This window comes from Etheostoma spectabile, chromosome 3 (assembly GCF_008692095.1).
Source record: "Etheostoma spectabile isolate EspeVRDwgs_2016 chromosome 3, UIUC_Espe_1.0, whole genome shotgun sequence".
Taxonomy (NCBI): Eukaryota; Metazoa; Chordata; class Actinopteri; order Perciformes; family Percidae; genus Etheostoma; species Etheostoma spectabile.
In genome coordinates, this window is record NC_045735.1 from 6,756,726 (window position 1) to 6,777,739 (window position 21,014).

Below are 21,014 nucleotides of genomic sequence, written 5' to 3' on the forward strand. Positions count from 1 at the left end.
AAGACTCAAGTAAAGTACAAGTACCTCATATGTGTACTTACTTACAGTACTTGAGTAAATGTACTTAGTAACATTCCACCGTTGCTTTTCAGTATGTTAATTGTTAAGAAATTAGAAGTTTAACTGAACTAGTATTGAGCATAATCCTAATCTCTTATCAGTAACTCATGTCAGTTCAATTTAGCTTTATATTTCTTACTAGAATAGAGTCATTTTTATATGTGAAATATTTTTAAATGCTTAAATGTACGAAGATAGTTGCAAATAATTATTGTTTACACTCAAATTGGTTGAAAGCTATTGAGCCACATATCAAACCCAAGATATGTTACTGTAATCAAAATATGACATAAGGTTTCTGCTCTAGCACTTTTTTTTAAACGTACGTGTCATTGTTATGTTATTCATTGTTTACTATATTGTATGTGTATTCATTGTTGTTGTGAATGTCATGCACATCGTTTTGTAGAACAACCAATATATTTATGACAGCAGGTCCAACCTGAGTGTGTTATTTTCTAACACTGGGTCAATATAACCCATTGTCTTGGGCTGGATTGGTGACCCGATGGTCTAGTCACGGGTGTACTACAGTGCATTAAGCAGTGCTGCGTTGTTGTCGCTCTTGTTTGGAGGCAGTGACTCTAGCCAGATAAATCAGTGTTTTGTGTTTTGTTTAGGGCCAAATGCACTTGTCAATCTCTCTGTCTGTCCCCAGGATGATATGCAGATCCGGGTGTTTAATTACAACACTCTGGAGCGAGTTCACATGTTTGAGGCTCACTCTGACTACATTCGCTGTATCGTTGTCCACCCTACACAGCCTTACATCCTCACCAGCAGTGGTAGGAAAGATCTACTTTTAAAACATGTTTTTTTTTTTTGTTTTTTTTTAAATGCTTTTTTTAAAACCAAATTTTTACGTGAAGGGTACTAAAACTTCCAGCGTTCCTAACTGTAACTACAAAAATACCACATATTCAGCGTGTGTGTTTGTGTGTATGTGTATTGTCAGATGACATGTTGATCAAGCTGTGGGACTGGGACAGAAAATGGTCATGTGGTCAAGTGTTTGAGGGACACACTCACTACGTCATGCAGATTGTCATTAACCCCAAAGACAACAACCAGTTCGCCAGCGCCTCACTGGACCGAACTATTAAGGTACACTCACACATGCAAATGCTTGTAAGAACATGCAAAAGAAATCCGCATAAGGGCACAAATAGATAAAGGTGGTGGTAAAGTAGACAGAAAGGAGGACCGGGCAGGGGCATTTCCTTCAAAGCTAGATGTAACAGGGTTCATGGGAAATATTGCCTTAATTTCTTAAGTAACACTACCACTAACAACACCACTTCTGTGAGATAGAGGCTTTCAATCGTCTTTATTGAGGCCTAATTTGCTTTACACTATTTAGAAAATAACAATCATGTACTACTACTTACAATACTCCACAAAGCATTTAATCATTCTATTACACATCAACTGCCTTAACTTGTCCTCAGTTGCTCACAGCATGTTTCTACTCTGCCTGCTGTAGGTGTGGCAGCTGGGATCCAAGACTCCCAACTTCACTCTGGAGGGCCATGAGAAGGGGGTGAACTGCATTGATTACTACAGCGGAGGAGACAAGCCCTACCTCATTTCAGGGGCCGATGACCGCCTGGTCAAGATCTGGGATTATCAGGTACCAAAGGAACAGTAAGAATTGCTTTAAGCCTAAAATTAATCCTTATAATGTTTTTTTTTTTTCTCATCTCCCAGGCTTGCTTTAAGTAACCATCTGATTTATTTGTTTCATATGTGAACTGCCAACTCAATCTTTGTGCATCATCAGTATGTATGTATATTACTAATCAAGTCACAGTCCCTTGTGTAAAGGACAGTTCATTAATAATCTAATTAATTAATTAGAAAACAAAATTGAACTAATCATTCAGACCGCACAGTGAGCAAATGCACTTTTCTTCTTCCAGACTGAAAAACAGTCTAGTTTTAACATCAATTGGTAAAATACCAGATCATAACTGGTCACATAAAGCTCTTTACGTTTTAGGTCATTATATACAACATCATTTTCAGAACCCATTCTTATGTTATTATCCTAAATGTACACTTTGATCTAACAGATGCATGTTGATCTTTACATTGTAATGCCTCACCAAACCATGTGTTTATCCCAAACTAATATCTTTCTTGTCAACCCACTCTCTTCCATAACTGAGCTGTACATATTTTCAAGCGAGCCTCCCATGGTTCTCATTGCATATAAATGTAAGGACAGCAGAAATAGTAGGTGTAGTTGTCTCTAGTGAAGGCAGGACAGGACTGCATTTCTAGGATGCAATGTTTTAATTTTCAAAAATATATTTTTTAGTAAGGTTTCATGATGTGGTATTCAGAAAGCTTACAATTGTTATGATTTGGCAAGCATGCATTACATATCTTGCATACACTCCGGTGTAGCAGATTGTTGTGCATTTTATTCTTAACGTAAATTTTCAATGTTATATATTAACATGCACTCAAGCAGTTTTCATATATAAAAAGCATAGTACAGTATTGTCGGTGATATTATGTGACAAGTGCATTTGCTGTGTGTCTTTATCTACCAGAACAAAACCTGTGTTCAGACCCTGGAGGGTCACGCCCAGAATGTGACCTGTGTCAGTTTCCATCCTGAGCTGCCAATCATCCTCACAGGCTCTGAGGATGGTAGGTTGTGTATTTCAATTAAAATAGTTTTAAAGCTGCATAAACACACCTGCCCAAAATCACCACAGCATTTTGGTTCAATTTGACCCCATTGTTGTTTCCGTAGGCACTGTTCGAGTGTGGCACTCCAACACCTACCGACTGGAAAACACACTCAACTATAGCATGGAGAGGGTGTGGTGTATATGTGGCCAGCCTGGCTCCAACAGTGTGGCTTTGGGCTATGATGAAGGTAGCATCATCATCAAGGTATGCTGTGTTGTTGCTGTTTAAGACATAGCACTATCTTCAAAAAAGTTTTACATTGTCATATATTTCATCTTAAGCACTATAATACTTTACTGTTTTCCCTAATTCCTCACGTAGAAGTCTTAAATAACAAATGAGCAATTCTAACAAATAAAAAGGTCATAGTTTTGGTAAACATGTAGGAACAGACTGATATGAGCCACTTATCTCAGAAAACATATACATATTTTCTTTTATTATTCTGTGACTTTCAATCTCGTAACGAGGCCTCATCAATGGGCTCTTGGAAGCCATTATTTTGTCAATAGGGCCTTGAGGACAACAGCTGGAAACCACTGACAGATGAAATAATGTCAATAATCACCTGTAAACAGAGCATGTAACGTTCAATTTTAAACTGTAAACACCACGTCAGTTTATTAAAACCCATGATTTCCATGAATTTAATACGCCCTCATTTGGAATATGTTACTTAGCAGATTGCATTGTGTAAGCCAAAGGTGTATTTGTTGACCTGCCCTACCTTTTCATCAACCCTGCCCCTCATCCTCCTGTTTCCTCTCCCTCTCTGTCGCAGCTGGGTCGGGAGGAGCCAGCCATGTCCATGGACTCCAGCGGGAAGATCATATGGGCTCACCACTCTGAAGTGCAGCAGGCCAACCTAAAAGCCATGGGGGAGAACATGGGGGAGGTCAGAGATGGAGAGAGGCTGCCACTGGGTGTCAAAGACATGGGCAGCTGTGAGATCTTCCCCCAGACCATCCAACACAGCCCTAATGGGAGGTGAGTCAGTGGGTTGGTGGAGAGAGAGAGAGAGACAAATCCAGATCTGAGTAACATTACGGGTTATAGATTTCCTTTACCAAAATGTGCACTTTGTCCCCTGATACAGATTATTGGTCTGTGTTGATGTACTTTTGAGACTGTACAAGTCCCTATAACACTGTACATATTCATATACACCCACACTTACCAGAAAAATTGGAAAGGATAACAAGCTCTTTATAACGTGGCATTCCATATCTGTTTACTACGATATCTGTGGTAGTGCTGGCAAGGGTTTTTTTTGGGGTGAGAATTGTGTGTATCAGCTTTAGTCTGGGTGTCAAAATATAATATTATATTATATATATTTTCAGATTTGTGGTGGTGTGTGGAGATGGGGAGTATATCATCTACACTGCCATGGCCCTGAGGAACAAGAGCTTTGGCTCAGCTCAAGAGTTTGTCTGGGCCCATGATTCTTCACAGTAAGTACTTATAGTTAAGAATAGTTCGACATTTGGGGAAATACAGTAATTTACTTTCTTGCAGAGAGTTAGATGAGAAGATTGATACCGGTATCTCCATATGAAGGCAGAGTGAGCAGGTCATTAGCTTTGCATAACGATGTTTTATTTATTTTCATTTTGGACAGAGACAGGGTAGCTGTTTACCCCTGCTCCCAGTCTTTGTAGTATGCTAAGCTAGGCTAATGTCTCTTGGCTTTAGCTTCATATTGGTTGTGTGGACATGAGGGTGGTATTGATTTAATTATTTTTTCCCAAAATGTCAAACTATTCCTTTCAAATATATCTAATAAAAGTAATTAACTTCCCTCTTTGATGTTGTCCAGCATATTATTATTATTAAGTGTGTACATTTATTTTTGTAGGTATGCCATAAGAGAAGGCAGCAGTATGGTCAGAATATTTAAGAACTTCAAAGAGAAGAAGGCTTTTAAACCTGACTTAGGAACTGAAGGTGAGTTTCATTTCCTGTTTTGTCATTTGACACCACATGTTTTTGTGTGTGTCAATGCAGTATGTATGTGATGTGTGTAGGTCTAATGCTTGGTATCCTGTCCCACAGGTATCTTTGGTGGCTTCCTACTGGGCGTGAGGTCAAACAGTGGCTTGGCTTTCTACGACTGGGAGAGTGGTGAACTGATCCGCCGTATCGAGATCCAACCCAAACATGTGGGTCATATATTGTTACTGCTCTTACCAGGGATGGACCGATTATCAACCCTGGCTGATTATCGAGCTGTATTTTGGCAGTTTGCACATCATCCGTATCGGCGTTTTATATGCCTATTAACCGATAAAGTTAATTAATTAAAAAGTGCGCTACTTTGGCTGCACTACAGCTCGTCTGTCCCTCTACTGCTGATTTCACTTACAACAACATCTGACTATCTACTACTGTGTATTATGTTGAAAGTTTATAAATTACTAAGTTATTGTTTAAAGCTTTTAAACAAAGTTTTGTGCTGGAGTTTGTAACATTCCAAAATCTTAATTTTGATTTAAAAATTTAAATTTTCACTGTTAATGCATATTGGTTATCGCTTGCATTAACTACTAATAATCAGTATCGGTATCTTAAAAAACATTGTAGGTCAATCCCGAGCCGTCTGTCTATAATATCTAGTAAGTAAGTAAGTAAAGTTTATTTATAAAGCGCTTTTCTCAGATAAAAATCACAAAGTGCTGTACAAAAGAGTAAGTAAAAAAACAAGCAGTATAAAATGTATATAAATATATAAAATTAAAATGACACTAGCAAAAACCCATCAACCAAAAGCCTTCTTAAACAGACATGTTTTCAGATCATTTTTAAAAGAGACGACAGTGTCTGCAAGACGCAAGGACAGGGGCAGGGCGTTCCACAGTCTGGGAGCAACAGACTGAAATGACATGTCCCCTCGGGTCTTATAACGGGTCTTAGGGACTGCAAGTAGGTTCTGGCCAGAAGACCGAAGAATGCGGTCAGGGGAATACGGCTTCAAAAGGTCCAGGATGTAATGTGGGGCCTGACCGTTTAAGGCTCTGAAAGTCAGCACTAAAATCTTAAAATCAATCCTGAATTTTACAGGGAGCCAGTGGAGGTCCAACAAGACGGGGGTAATATGAGACCTTTGAGGGGCACCTGTTAGAAGTCTGGCAGCAGAATTTTGAACAATTTGCGATTTGTTTAAAGCAGACTTATTCAAACAGGTAAAAACAGCGTTGCAGTAGTCAATTGTATTTTGTATTGCTGTCTTTAGATCTTCTGGTCCGACTCTGGGGAGCTTGTGTGTATCGGTACGGATGAGTCTTTCTTTGTGCTGCGCTACCTACCAGAGAAAGTGGCAGCGGCCCAGGAGTCCAAGGAAGAGATAACAGAAGATGGGATAGAAGGCGCCTTTGAGGTCAGTGACCTGTAGTAGTGTATTTCCTGAACGAATATGCTGGGATGTCATTTACAGAACATAATCTCCAAAACACATGATGAAAATTCAAAAAATGTTTATTAGCTACGCCTTTGGTGTTTTTTAATTTTGTTGTTAAAACTTTACTGCGTAATGTTTTGATATTAATGAATATTCATTACATTCAAGACATTTCCAAATGAGTAGCTACAAAGCAAATAAAGACTATCAGCCCCACACAACTCCGTCTGTATTTCTCAGTATGGCTATGTCCAGAAGATTGGGTCGGTGACTTTAGCGCACAGAAACTTGAGTGAAGATAATTACCTCTTTTTTTTTTTTTTTAATCCTCCGTGTCCTCCTTGGCAACTATCAACCAGGGAGGGGAAAAATAATTGATTCTTAGATGCATTGGGGTTCTCTCTAGAAAGATTTAAGTTAATAATTGATTATTTTAAAAAAACAAAACAGTGTAGGCAAGAGTGCAGAAGAAAAACACAAAAGCGGCCAAAAGGACAAAAAAAAATACAATTTGGCATACATACACATGATCTACTAAGACATACATAAAATAATTACACAATCATTGAAGGCTTGTGTCATGTGGCTGCAACAGTTTTGTTGTCATTACTTAGAATTCCTCACGGGGGCGACAGAAGCCCCGCACTATAGCTTTAAAATTAATCCTCCATCACAGTTATAGTAACATTGTAGATTCTGCTGAGGAATTTGGTTGTTGAAGATTTAAGAATGGTTTGAAAAAAATTCCAATCATTATTTGTGTCTTTCTTGTTTCATCCTGCTGACCAGGTGCTGGGGGAAGTTCCAGAGATAGTGAAGACTGGGGTTTGGGTTGGAGACTGCTTCATCTACACCAGCTCTCTCAACAGACTAAACTACTATGTTGGAGGGGAGATCATCACCCTTGCTCACCTGGACAGGTACAATGCATGTTTACATGTCAATTTCAAATGATGTATGTGTAGCTGTTATCAATATTTTCTACCCAGTTGTGATTTAATACCTGCCACATATCAAATTTTCTTTGGGATGATAAAGTTATTGCTGTTGCACTTAGGGATCGACCAATACTGTTTTTTCAAGGCAGATACAAATATAGATAATTGGAAGTTAATGAAACCGATAACCGATATTTGGAACCTATATGCATTTACAGTTAAAATTAAAATCTTTAAGTCAAAAAGAATGTTCCAAACTCCCACACAAAACTTTGTTTAAATGCTCTATGCATTTATTTAATGAATTACGAACAGTATAAGATAGTCAGATAGTGTTGTGGGCGGGACATTAAGTCAGACTCAGTGGTGATTGGAAGCGAAGCAGAGGAACAGACACAGAGCTGTAGCCGAGCCAAAGTAGCCCACATTTTAATCAATTAACTTTATCGGTTAACAGGAATAGGAAGCAGATAATCTGCAAACTTCCAAAAAAATAGCCCGATAATGGGCCAGGGTTGATGATCGGTTTACCCTTGTTGCACACTGCAATCATCCTCGTTACAGCCATGCCCCTGGCATGATGGGAAAATCTGCTGTACAGTTTTTAATCTCTCACTTGATGACACTTGATGTCTCATGTCGTCCACCTTTCTTTTGCTATCCATTTCTATCCAGTAAAATAGCGAAGCCATGAACAAAATCTCAACAAAGTGCCTTTAAAACAGGTCTTTCTCATGTGTAGGACCATGTATCTGCTGGGGTACATCCCCAAGGACGATCGTCTCTACCTCGGAGACAAGGAGCTGAATGTCATCAGCTACTTCCTGCTGCTGTCAGTGCTGGAGTACCAGACAGCTGTCATGAGGAGGGACTTCAGCACGGCCGACAAGGTTCTACCCACAATCCCCAAGGAGCAGAGGGCCAGGGTAGCCCACTTTTTGGAGAAACAGGTATATTTGACTTGCAATCTATGTGCAGCTGGGTTTTTTTGCTTTCTGCCTGAACTGTCTATAAATTCAGGATGGAGTGCATAATTTACAGACCATCAGGCAGCCAGATGGAGTAGAACCTCTGGGCAGAATTCTTGTTTTTCTTTTAAAATATTTATCAAGGGAATGGTTTTGCTTCTTGTGTAGTCTCCTTTAACACTCTCAAATTCACATAGTTTCACATATCTTACCTTCCACTGTTGGCCACTGTTGGATGAAGCAGAATATTCAGAATAAAACATGTATTTAACTGTTTCTTCTCTTTTCTTGCGTTGTGTAGGGCTTCCGACAGCAGGCCCTGGCTGTGACCACTGACCCAGAACACAAGTTTGAACTTGCCCTGCAACTGGGAGAACTCGAGATAGCCTACCAACTGGCCTCAGAGGCAGAGGTCGGAGCACAAATACACACAACACAACACAAGACAAAAGCAGTCCCACATCCATACTACATAATAACTCTCTGTAAATTATAAAGTGGGGTCTAGACCTACTCTATCTGTAAACTACCCTGAGATAATTTGAATAATTTGAATTGCAATTGAATTGTAATATGCAGGCTCATGTATAATCAGTAATTTTTTTACTATAGAAGTCTTACAGGGTGAGTCGCAACCCTGGCGCGGCCTCCCATACTTAGGAGCTGCTTCAGAGTGTATTGTTGAGGTCCATGCTAATCCTCCTGTGATAATCCTCTGTCCTGTTTATTTGGCACCTTGGAATGGGGGGGGCTCCAGTCAGAGCAGAAATGGAAGCAGCTGGCAGAGCTCGCTACTACAAAGTGCCAGTTTAGCTTGGCTCAGGAGTGTCTGCACCAAGCTCAGGATTATGGGGGATTATTGCTGTTGGCCACCGCCTCGGGCAACGCCAACATGGTGGGAAAATTGGCAGATGGAGCAGACAAGGATGGGAAGACCAACGTGGCCTTTCTCACCTACTTCCTGCAGGGAAGGTGAGTGGGAATCTAGATTTTAATCAACTTTTTTTGTATCATTTTAATTTGTTTTACTAATTTTGGCACGACCACTTTCTGTATTTGCCCAGATTGGACAAATGTCTGGAACTTCTCATCGAAACAGATCGGTTGCCAGAGGCAGCATTTCTGGCAAGAACATATCTGCCCAGCCATGTGTCAAGGTAAAGCTGCTTCTATTGAGTGCACAACATATGTGCCTGAATGTTGTACTCCAGTGTACTGGCTGTGTCTGTGAGCATACATCAATCTATTAAATATCAAAATCTCTTGAAAGATTATGCAATTCCTGAAAGTTTTTGATAATTGATGATAACTATATCTGTGTGCATATGTACATTATGCATCATTGGTGAGCCGTATACGCTTCCCTCCCTCCAGGGTGGTGAAGCTGTGGAAGGAGAGCCTGTCCAAGGTTAACCAGAAGGCAGCAGATGCTCTGGCTGACCCCTCCCAGTATAGCAACCTGTTTCCTGGCCTCCAGCAAGCCCTGCTGGCTGAGGAGTACCTGAAGGAGACTCATGTCACGGTCAGGCCTGCTGCAGAGTACCCACTCATCATGGTCAGTGGAAGTCCGAGAAACTTAACTTGAAAACTGTATTAGATGGAGGAGGGATTTTATCCTAAATGTACAGAACTTTTTAACCAGTTTATTAACTTTTCCATTTTTTTAGTCAGTTGTTGAATTTAAATGTGTTCTCTCAAATGCTCTTTTTGCTAATTTATTATTATTGAATCGTCTGAATCAACTGTCCATGCTGCAAGCATCATGTTTGAGACTACATTTTGTCTAATTCTCTATTCTTCAGCCAAATGAGGACCGCAGTGTCCTAAAGGAATCTGCAGCTTTTGCGCCCAAAGGAGAGATCACTAAGCCAGAGGTGAGGACCAGAACCTGCACCTCTACATCATTTGTGCTTTTACAGAAAATTTAAAATATATGCCGTTGCTGAATGAATATCTCAACGCCAAACAGCTATTGGAAGATTTTTTTTCTGCCTTCAATAGTGGCTGGTCTGTTAAAGGATAGGTTCACATCTTATTAAGTGTGTAGTGGTATGATACTGAAAGGCCTACATTGAAACAATTATTGGTCTCGGTACAAAAGAGGAAAACAAATATGTGTAGCAAAGCTATGCTTTTTTTTTTTTCTTTCTTCTTTCAATAATAAACTTGTGACCCCTCCGATTCATTTTGTGACACTATGGAGGAGACCAACCAATAGGTTGGAAACCACTGGACTACACAACATAACGTTATATTTAGTAGTTAAAACTAGCTCCACTTCTGGCAGCTACAGCAGTAAAATGCTACTTACACATTGATGCATCAGTATTTAAAATGTAATATATAATTATAACAACTGTATTTCTGCTTGATCCAAATACAGGAAGTGTTTAAGAGCATAAATGACATTGTCACAATAGCAGCAGTGATGGAGGCTACGTCTGCTGAAACCAAAGTAGTGGAGGAACTCATTCCAGTAAAACCGGAGAATATTAATCCTGTTTCAGCAACAGAAAAAGAATCCATCCCAACTGCAGCATCCTCTCTGCCTCTCACAGTAACAGAAGAGCATGTTGAAGCAAAGCAAGGAAAATTGGTGTCTTTTGAGGTGGACACCATTGCAAAATCCGAGAAGGCTTCAGTCTCTGTAGAGGAAGACATTTTGGAGTTCACCACCGAGATTGGTGCCGTAGAGCCAGAGATGGTTCAATCCAGTCCCGTGGAAGATGTCAGATCATCAGCCGAGACTGACGTCCAGGACGTTTCTCCAGCAACTGATGCTGTGCCTGCTGCTTGTCTATCTGAAACATATCTAATCGAGACAAAATTCGAAAGCATCATGGCAACAGAAAAAACATCAAGTGAGACAGCGGCAACAAAAAACATAGCAACAGAAGATGTCCAAGTGAGCACTGTTCTGATAGGTGATACAGATGTAAGAGAATCTATAGCAAATGAAGAAATGCCTGTGTATGAACTGGAAGAAGGTATCGTCCCCTCAGCACCAACCACCAGAGATACAGCAGCAGAAGGGACTCTCGTTACTAAGGAACTTGTTGCAGAAACAGCAGCACCACCCGTAGCAGTAGAGGAGCTCATCTCCTTTGAAACCACAGCCAGTCTAGTGCTGGATCTGCCTGTTCCAGTCCAAACTTTTCCAGATTTGGCCCTTGATCCACTGCTAGATCCACTCGAAGATGCAATGCCTGCATTGAAGCCAGTCCCAGCACGAGAACCAGAACAAGAGGAACAAACCAAAGCACTCCCAGTAAAGTCTGAGGACAACATGGATCTTGCTGTGCCTCTGCAGGCTGAGCCAGAGGTTGTATCCCCACTGGCAGCTCCTGTAGCAGAGGAGGCAGATCCTGAGGGAGCTGAGGAACCTGCAGAAGACCTCGAGGCAGAGATGAATGAGGTAAATATCAGGTTTTAATCTCAAATGTACTAATATTAGCATGCTTATTAAATAAAATCCATCCATTTGTAGCCATGAATGTCATTTGTCCTTCAATACAATGCCTTTTGTTTCCTACACACACATTTGTTTTCTACCTGTAGATCCTGGATGATCTGGATCTAGACAATTTTGACCTAGAGGATATCGACACCACAGATATCAACCTGGATGAGGATTTTGAATAAATAAGGAGAGGAATCTTTAGGGAGTCAAACCTGTTTCTCCCAGTGACCAAAGAACACCAAATTACCCTTTAAGTTACATAAAAAGCATTTGCTTTCTTGGTTGTGGACTGACATGATATAATAAGAAGAACTTTGTCTGCCTTTTGTGGTACTGTAGAACCTCAAGAAGGTATAACCTTAAGTTAGGCTACAATGAGCCTGGATTAACCATTCTGACATGTCCAGGCTGTATTTAAACTGATATGAGACCAAACCAATGCTGTGGCCTTCTGTACTAAAGGGGAAATGGGAATAACAAGTAGGTGTGTGTTTGGAAATATGGGATGTATTACAGCCAGTTAAAATATCCAGGTGTTTTTTTTGTTTTTTTTATACATTTGCTCTTTCAACAATACTGCAACCATCATGACAGCTTGTTATTTCATATCACTAATTTAAATCAGTTCAGAATAAAAATCCATATTTTAGGGGTAGAATTTTTTTCATCTCTCTGTACCGTATACTTTACCAGCTGACTGTATATACACCAGCTTGTAATGAAGAACTAGTCAGTACTCATTCTTCTTCCTCATATAGTAAAACACTACTGTTGATCAGTGGGTTATCCAAGCCTTTTAGGAGTTCTTCCAGTTTGAGTATTGCTTTTAGTATTAAAGTGAAATTTAACTATTCGTTTTCTTTGACATTCCTGTTAGCTAATGAGAGCAGTATTCTTGAATTTTGATCCGGGACGAGGCTGCCTGTGTCTGGATTCTTTTTTTAAAGTATGCATAAAACAATGTTGCACAAACCCACGATTTGGAGAAATCTCCATTTAGTTATATTCAGCCTTTATTACCTCTTTGATTTCCTTCAGTTCAGTGCATGTTTACTTTTCTTGGCTCGTATCAACATACTGCTGCTTTTCATTTCATCAGATACAGTAAACTCAAAAACCACACAATTTACAGAATTTTCTCTTATAAGTGCCTTATGTGTGGTTTTTCTAAGATTGTTTTCCCCTTTTCTTAAAAAACAAACAAAAAAACAGATGGTGCCGTCTGACCAGACAAGCTTCAATCAATAAAGTCTTCGGTGTTATCCAAGCCTTGAGTTATTTTACTCCAACATGTAACACAAGTACAGAGATTTGTTTTATTATGTACATCATCATTGGACTGAACACATTAGGTTTTACTCAAAAGTCAAAATGTAATATTCAGACAATATGAGAGTGTTTTATTCAATTTCTCGCCGGATAAATGATAATTGATGTCTGAAGTGTGGAGCTTTTCCTTTCAGTCAAAGAGCACATACTACCTTTTGGCTCACACAGTGAAAGAAAGCTGTAGTTTACATATGGAAGGCAGTTTTCAGTCCTAGTTCCTCTGGTTATGGGATGGGAACCATTCCTCCTTGTGAATAGGTTTGTATATTTCTATCTCAAAGTGGGCCAGTCAGGCAGCAGAGGTCTTAGCAGCCATCTGTTGATACGCCTGCAAGGCCAGCTCGATGTAGCCTGCCCTCTGGGATTCCTTTTGGGCATAGATCTAGAAGGACAAGGGTCAGAGGTCAACAAAATAACTTAGGTTGGGGCTTTGCAAAAAAAAAAAGAAAAAAACTATCACAGGTTTACTTATTTTGGTGGAAGACTAATAAAACACAGCTAGGTTTGTGCTCTACTATCAAGCATGACTAAATGAGAGGCCTTGTGTGATAGTGACAGCAGCAGACAGACACACACCCGTGTCTCCTGCTGCTAACCTTTCACATTAAATGGCTGTCATTCTCAATGTCCCTCCCCGCTGCTTCAAGGCCTTGGGGCTGTGAGTGCTAATGAGACCTGATGTGTCCTGGGCTTGGCCTGCAGTTCCCACGCAGGAAACATTCCCAAACCCTCTCACATAGGAAACTTTAGATGAGACGGCCTTCACTTGACCTCTAAAGAGCTACACTAACTCTTGATTTTACTCTAATACCTGAGGGACACAATTTATATTACCTGGGCAATTTTTGGATCAAATGGCAATACATAATATACACATAGTAAAAGTGAATAGAAGTGTATTATAGAGCTGTGAGGCAGAAGATATTTCCAGTCAATGTTGAGTTGTTCTCACCTTCAGCAGGTCAGCGCCTGTGACCTGCTGGCTGGCAGCTTCCTGTGCTGACTCGCTGTGGGGGTGGACCATGTGGAACAGAGACACTAGGTTCACTGCATCTTGGAGCCTAGAAACACACACGCACACACACTGAAGGCTTAGGTCACAGCTATTTGCCAGCAGGTACGGTAACAGTAAAAACAAATAGTCCCTCATACCTGTATTATCCATGCACACATTCAACACACACACACAAACTCACAGCTCTTTCTTGAGCATGTCCACTATAAGCCCGTCCACCCTTCGAGCACTGAGCAGGTACCAGGCCATGCCTCCAAAATGTCTGGTGGAGCGCAGCAGCTCATATTTGCCATGCTTGTCAAGGTCTTCATAGGTGGCTGTATGTACCTAGACACAAGGCACATAGAATGAATATGATAACTCTTAATATTACTAATATACACAACATATACACAACATCTTTTTCACAACTTTTATTGATTATGTGTATATTAATCTGTAGTATTTGTATCTGTAAACCAATAAACAAAACTAAAGATCTTAAATTCACTGGACAGTCCAATGCCCTTCATATCAAATTCATATACTTCCAATCCACACTCTTTTTCCATTTTACACGCCGTGTCAAGTAACCCAAAGAAAATATAGTACCGACTGTGGCAAAGTCATGGCTTATCAGCCTCTATACGGTCTGCGGCTTTTAGTGCAGTTGGTGATCAGGTCAAAATAACAGGAAAAGCAATGTCATCTTACCCTGATGTAGTCTGAGGAGTCTGGTTCAAATTGGACCAGACACAGGTCCAACACATCCTCATGACGGTCCTGAGAAAACACCATCTAATGGAGAGATGTTTAACTGGGTCAACAAATGTGAAAATGAAAGCCTCTATACACTTACCTGACACCCACACTGGTGTTTTCACTTATTTTGCCTGATTGTCCCTTTTTGCAGGACTACGCTTTCACTATAAATTGATAAAACTGGCTATGGAAAGACAAAAGTGACACAATTTGCCTATATTTGAACAACACACCACCAAACATTGAAACACTGATATTATCAGCTTTCAGTTTGTCAAAACTGCCGTTATTCTCAGCGATTCTGAGAGGTGCGGCAAAACGAAGCATTTTACGGCGCAAAAAGAGCCGCTTTACATCACCTCTCAAAATCAGTGTAAAATGCGGCGTTTTGCCGCACCTGTCAAAAGAGCTGAAATTAACAGAGGAACCAGAAGGCTCAAGGGCTTTATGACGCCACTGACGGGTGACTAAATGAAACATTCTGTGTTTTCTTTCTTTTCTTTGAGTTTGAACATTGTTGGAAACATTTGGGGTAGTGTAAGTAGACAATGCAACAAAATATATAACATAGGTAAAGTCCTTTTTATTCAAAATATTATATATTGTACGGTTAACTGTTTGGACACCCTCATAAATAGTTGTCTGATATGTAAGGCAAGGCAAGGCAAGGCAGCTTTATTTGTATAGCACATTTCAGCAACAAGGCAATTCAAAGTGCTTTACACAAAATCAGTTAAACAGATAAAACACAAGTAAAAAAAGTTAAAAATCACAAGCATTAAAAACGGTAAAACCATGAATAGACAGTTAAAAACAAAGAGAAACATAAAACACAAGAATAAAATTTACAGTGCAGCATAAGAAATTTAAGAAATGTTAGTCATTTAAAGAAAGGCAGCATCAAATAGAAAGGTCTTCAGCCTTGATTTAAAAGAAATGAGAGTAGCAGCGGATCTACAGGTTTCTGGGGTTTATTCCAGATATGAGGAGCATAGAAACTGAAAGCTGCTTCACACCTGTTTAGTTCTGACTCTGGGGACAGAAAGCAGACCTGTCCCAGATGACCTGAGAGGTCTGGGTGGTTCATAGTGTAGTAGCAGATCAGAAATATATTTTGGACCTAAACCGTTAAGTGATTTATAAACTAGCAAGAGTACTTTGAAATCAATTTTTGAGACACAGGAAGCCAGTGTAAAGACTCAGAACTGGAGTGAGTGATCCAGTCTCTTGGTCTTAGTGAGGACTCGAGCAGCAGCGTTCTGAATCAGCTGCAGGCTGTTGATTGATTTTTAGGGGACCTGTAAAGACCCCGGTACAGTAGTCAAGTCTATGAAGATAAAGGCATGGACAAGTTTTTCCAAATCTGTTGACACATAAGTCCTTTAACCCTTGAATATTCTTAAGGTGATAGTAGGCTGACCTTGTAATTGTCTTAAGTGGCTGTTAAAGTTCAGGTCTGAGTCCATGACTACACCAAGATTTCTGGCTTTGTTGTTGTTTTTAACATTGTTGTTTGAAGCTGAGCGCAGACTTTTAACGTTCCTCTCTTGCTCCAAAAACAACCACCTCAGTTTTTCCTTCATTTAATTTCAGAAAGTTCTGGCACATCCAGCCGTTAATTTGTTCGATGCACAGTCAGTTTTGTATTGGACTATAGTCCCCTGGCGATAAGGTTATGTAAATTTGTGTGTCGTCCGCATAACTATGGTAACTTATTGTGTTTTCTCATAATCTGAGCCAGTGGAAGCATGTAGATGTTAAACAGAAGAGGCCCCAGAATGGAGCCTTGCGGAACTCCGCACGTCATATTTGTACGCTCAGATGCATAATTACCTATAGACACAAAGTAATCCCTATTCTTTAGGTAGGATTCAAACCAGTTTAGTACTGAGCCAGAAAGGCCAACGCAGTTTTCCAATCGGTCTAGTAGTATGTCGTGGTCGACCGTGTCAAATGCAGCACTGAGATCAAGTAATACTAAGATTGAAATTTTGCCATTATCTGTGTTAAGGTGGATGTCATTAAAGACTTTGACAAGAGCCGTTTCAGTGCTGTGGTGTGGTCGGAAACCCGACTGAAAGGTATCAAAACTGTTGCTTAGTGACAAGAAATGGTTGAGTTGTTGAAAGACTACTTTTTCAATGATTTTACTTAAAAACGGAAGGTTTGATATTGGCCTATAGTTGCTCATTAGTGACTTGTCTAGGTTGTTCTTTTTAAGGTGGCTTGATTACTGCAGTTTTCAGGGCCTGTGGAAAGATACCTGAAAGAAGAGATGTGTTCACAATCTGTAGAAGATCATAAGTCAAACAATTGGAAACATTTTTGAAAAGTCCCGTTGGTAGAACATCAAGGCAACAGGTCGAGGTTTTCAGATGTTGAATAATGTCCTCCAGGTTGTATGGTTGATCGTGTGAAATTCTGTCATATTGGAACTATTTGCTTGAACACTGTGACAAAACATATCCTGGACTTGATATGGGGCACTGACTTTGTCTAATCTTTTGAATTTTGTCTTGAAGAAGGAGGCAAAGTCATTGCAGGCCTTGTAGATAAAAGTTCAGATGCTACTGGTACTGGAGGGTTGTTAACCTAAAACAGTAGCAAACAAAGCACGGGAATTATTATGTTTCTAGAGATAATATCAGAGAAAAGGACCTTCTTGCATTCCTCAGTTCCAAATTATAAATGCGAAGTCTCTCTTATAGGAGTTAATGGACCAGGAGATTTGTTTTTCGCCACTCGTTCAGCTTTCCTACACTCTCTTTTTTCTGTTCTCACCAGTAGGACTTTCTCATGGAGATCTTTTCTTACCAGATACAACTTTGACCTTAGTGGGAGCAATGGCATCAATAACATTTGTGATTTTACAGTTGAATATCTACAAGCTCACTGACTGATAGCCCAGAGAGGGCTGGTGTGGAGGAGAAAAGCTGTATAAATGTGTCACTGGTGTTTTCAGTGATATACCGTTTTCTGATTATCTTTGTTTGGACACTTTTGGGCACAGAGATAGGCGCGTTAAAGAAAAAACAGGAATGATCTGAGAGAGCAACGTCAGTCACCACAACCTTGGAAATGTTCAGACCTTTGGAGACAATCAAGTCCAGAGTGTGCCCCTATTGTGGGTGGGCCCGTCACATGCTGAGTCAGTCCATAGTTCTCAAAAACAAAACCAGCTCTTTTGTCCCCCTGTCTGGGGCTGTCAACATGAATGTTAAAATCACCCGCAATGATTACACAATCAAAGTTAATGCAGATAATAGACAGCAGTTCAGTGAAGTCATCAATGAAGGTTGCACAATATTTAGGTGGCCTGTAGATATTTAGAAACATCGCTTGAGGGGAAGATCTTAATTGAAGAGCAACATATTCAAAAGAAACAAAATTTCCATAACATATTTGCGTACAGTGGAATGAGTCATTAAACAAAATGGCGACTCCACCTCCTTTCTTATTCACTCTATTCTCACTCATAAAACTGAAGTTAGGGGGAGCTGACTCGATGAGAACAGCAGCGCTGTTATTATGGTCTAACCAGGTTTCAGTTAAAAACATAAAATCTAGATTGTGCTTAGTAATAAAATCATTGATTAAAAATGATTTTCCTGCCAAAGACCTGACGTTTAGTAAGGCTAGTGTTAGTGTGTTTTCATTTTTTGGGACAGGCTGTAGCTGACGAGGAAGGATGCTAAATTTGCTAAGTTTGCAGTTAAGTGCTTATTCACCATTCTTTTCCTATTACCTATACACAGAAATTGAGGAAGAATTGAATCCAAAGGGCCCGGGCTTGTCTTGAAAAGAGTCATTAGTATCACTAGTCCTGCAGCCAAGGCCGGCACATACAGATAGTGCTTGCCAGATTTTGCACACAAGCGTCCTTATCAGTCTGGGGGGAAGGAGTTTTCTGACATCCTGGTAGTGGTGCTTGGCGTTTTACTTTTGCCCGGGGTTGAGCCATGGGGGTAGGGGGGTGCATAATTGATGGGGGAAATAAGGGAAGGGGTGTGGAGACATCAGTAGAGACAGCGATGAATCTCAGAAGGTTCGGGGTGGGAAGGTTTGAGGGGTGCGGACGGGTGAAGAGGGGAGTGGAGGTTTCGTGTCTCTGCTCTCTGGTCTCCCATGGTCAAATCTTTGCACAGGCGGGGGCTGTGGCTGGATCACTGCCGCACTTTGTTGTGTCTTCTTTGTTTTGTGACCTTGGCAGAGGGAGCAGATGTGTAGCGCAGAAAGTAAAGCAGATAGAGGTGAAAAGCTTTACTCCTGGCTTGTTAAGGGAAAGTCTATCTGCTTTAAAAAGATGTCTGCGCTCCCAGAAAATGTTAAATGTCAATGAACTTCAGAGAGTGGACGGACATTCAGTTGAAAGCCATTGTTTAGTCCCAACAGTCGGTGAATCTCTCATCTCCTCTTCTGACTGACGGTATAGGACCACTGATAAACACATTTGCGCTTAGGGGGGTGACTGTGTCAAGCAGTTCCAAAGTCCAGTTTCAGCAATCAGATGTTGCTTTACAACATCATTTGACCCTATATGCAGAATAATGTTCTTCACAGTTGGGTGTGCTGCCACGATATCTGGGATTTTTTGGGTCAAGTCAGACACCATGTCTTTGGGAAAACATAGTATTTTGGTGTTTTTACTGTTTTTTAAATCTTTTACAGCAGAGTCACCCACAATCAGGGTTTGAGGCCCAGTTGTTAGCTTTTTACTTTTTGAATTGCTCTCAGTCCTTACCCTGCTGTGTGGTGATGAGACGCAGTCCCGGTCATCAGATGACTGTCCAGCGTCTTGCAGCAGAGGAGCAAATCTGTTATCCAGTTGCACACCAGGTTGTTGGGGGGGCATTTTGTTGCTTATTTTCCCTTTTGCAGCTGTCCACGGCTGTGTCCTACTAGGTACAGGGGTTGAAGAGGCGCTCTGCCCAGATGATAATGCAGGCCAGCCGGTCATATCACAAATCTCAGGGCGCTGTGGCCGGCCCGTTAGTCGTCCTCCCTTTCCCAGGAAAATGATTTAATCTTAGGCTTCGCACCAGACGAGTTCCAGGGAGGACGCCCACTTGTGATTTATTACCAGTTCACCTCCTGTTTCTTTGTAGTCTTGTTGGTGTAATTAGCCGTGTGTTAGCATACTTCTGTCCATTGTTATGGGTCCATGGTAAAGTGGTGTCATTTCCACAAGATCCGTTAAATTCCACGTTCACTCTTAGAAGGTGAACCTTGGTTTCCAGAGTGCAATCTTCTGAAGGAGTTTGTAGGAGTCTTCTACGGAGAAAGGAGGCATCTTGCTGCTAATTAGCTTTAGCTACAATCATGTAGGACAGGCTTGAGCTATTGGTAGGCCACGCTCACGCAGAAAAATTTTAAAATATGGCAATAGTATATGTCTACAAAAAATGTATAGTCCAGTGTTTTTGAAGTGTCCAAGAGCCGCTGCTCATAGTTTCTCAGAGGAAAAGCAAGCATTATCAGCAAAAATATGCAAGCAGAAGCAGGAGCAAGCAGCAAAGCGTCTGCACTGTAAGAAGCAGGAAGCAAATCAATGTTTTTTATTTATTCAGTTTTTATTGTTTTTGACCCCTTGTTTTTGGTGTAGTTACCACCCCCCCTGGAAAAAAAATCCTAGGGGAAACACTGACACCACCCAACTTCAGCCTGTGCACAGGTTCAGCCAGCATAACAGAAAACACCTATGTGAGCGTTCAGGGCCTTGTGATGACTGATGATGAGCCAATGCTGGCTTCATATGCAAATACAAAAAGGATACTAATGTATATATTTCAAATTACACTAGAGAATTCAGAACAAAAGTGCCCTACATAACAGACAGGAGAGTTATTCAAAACTAATAGTTTGCTATTCACATCTTGAAACACTCATCAGATACAACATGTGGGTAACGGAAACAATGTACCTGTAAACAGACCTAATAAGGTGTACTGGTCTTAACAATATTTAAAGCCAATTGGCTTTGCAGATCATATAGGCTGCTACAGCAGGTAAAAGGGGAAACTAAAAGTGGAGAGGAAAGAAAGAGGGTGTTGTTTGGGGAGACAGGCTAACACTAATTTAGTCGTTAAGAAATTAGTTTTTTAAATCCCCAAACATAGGAACCAGTATGAACTGCACACAACTGCTGGGCTCTATTTCTTCATAGTCATGTGTTGTAATCCAAGGGAAGACATTCATCTCAGATCTTAGTATGTAACATTGGTTGGGCTGAAAATGGCCCAATTATTTATTATTTAATTGGCCCTAAACTACCCTGTGAATTTGGCCCTATTTGGAACAAGAGCTTTTCTTCCAAATATGGTATGCTCATGAATATTTAGATGAGGTGCATGCTGATTGGTTGAGCAAACCACATACAGTGAGGGAAAAAAGTATTTGATCCCCT

At 40.5% G+C, this 21,014-nt stretch overlaps 2 protein-coding genes across 2 annotated transcripts in view; one reads left to right on the top strand and one right to left on the bottom strand.

The window, feature by feature from the left end:
* LOC116687155 (coatomer subunit beta') overlaps nucleotides 1-12,480 on the top strand; it is a 14,878-nt gene extending 2,398 nt beyond the window's left edge. Inside the window, exons 4-22 of the mRNA XM_032512336.1 lie at nucleotides 719-845; nucleotides 1,016-1,164; nucleotides 1,544-1,690; nucleotides 2,619-2,718; nucleotides 2,825-2,967; nucleotides 3,545-3,750; nucleotides 4,107-4,217; nucleotides 4,622-4,710; nucleotides 4,819-4,925; nucleotides 5,996-6,139; nucleotides 6,950-7,080; nucleotides 7,841-8,048; nucleotides 8,368-8,478; nucleotides 8,824-9,038; nucleotides 9,131-9,223; nucleotides 9,441-9,621; nucleotides 9,869-9,940; nucleotides 10,450-11,481; nucleotides 11,625-12,480. Coding sequence (XP_032368227.1) covers nucleotides 719-845; nucleotides 1,016-1,164; nucleotides 1,544-1,690; nucleotides 2,619-2,718; nucleotides 2,825-2,967; nucleotides 3,545-3,750; nucleotides 4,107-4,217; nucleotides 4,622-4,710; nucleotides 4,819-4,925; nucleotides 5,996-6,139; nucleotides 6,950-7,080; nucleotides 7,841-8,048; nucleotides 8,368-8,478; nucleotides 8,824-9,038; nucleotides 9,131-9,223; nucleotides 9,441-9,621; nucleotides 9,869-9,940; nucleotides 10,450-11,481; nucleotides 11,625-11,708 — 3,450 coding nt within the window. The 3' untranslated portion in view covers nucleotides 11,709-12,480. The remainder of the gene's footprint in view (nucleotides 1-718; nucleotides 846-1,015; nucleotides 1,165-1,543; nucleotides 1,691-2,618; nucleotides 2,719-2,824; nucleotides 2,968-3,544; nucleotides 3,751-4,106; nucleotides 4,218-4,621; nucleotides 4,711-4,818; nucleotides 4,926-5,995; nucleotides 6,140-6,949; nucleotides 7,081-7,840; nucleotides 8,049-8,367; nucleotides 8,479-8,823; nucleotides 9,039-9,130; nucleotides 9,224-9,440; nucleotides 9,622-9,868; nucleotides 9,941-10,449; nucleotides 11,482-11,624) is intronic.
* Nucleotides 12,481-12,778: 298 nt separating this feature from the next.
* mrps22 (mitochondrial ribosomal protein S22) overlaps nucleotides 12,779-21,014 on the bottom strand; it is an 11,680-nt gene continuing 3,444 nt past the window's right edge. Inside the window, exons 5-8 of the mRNA XM_032512337.1 lie at nucleotides 14,564-14,647; nucleotides 14,052-14,197; nucleotides 13,808-13,916; nucleotides 12,779-13,237 (exon numbers count right to left, since the gene is read on the bottom strand). Of these exons, the coding sequence (XP_032368228.1) occupies nucleotides 13,145-13,237; nucleotides 13,808-13,916; nucleotides 14,052-14,197; nucleotides 14,564-14,647 (432 nt within the window). The 3' untranslated portion in view covers nucleotides 12,779-13,144. The remainder of the gene's footprint in view (nucleotides 13,238-13,807; nucleotides 13,917-14,051; nucleotides 14,198-14,563; nucleotides 14,648-21,014) is intronic.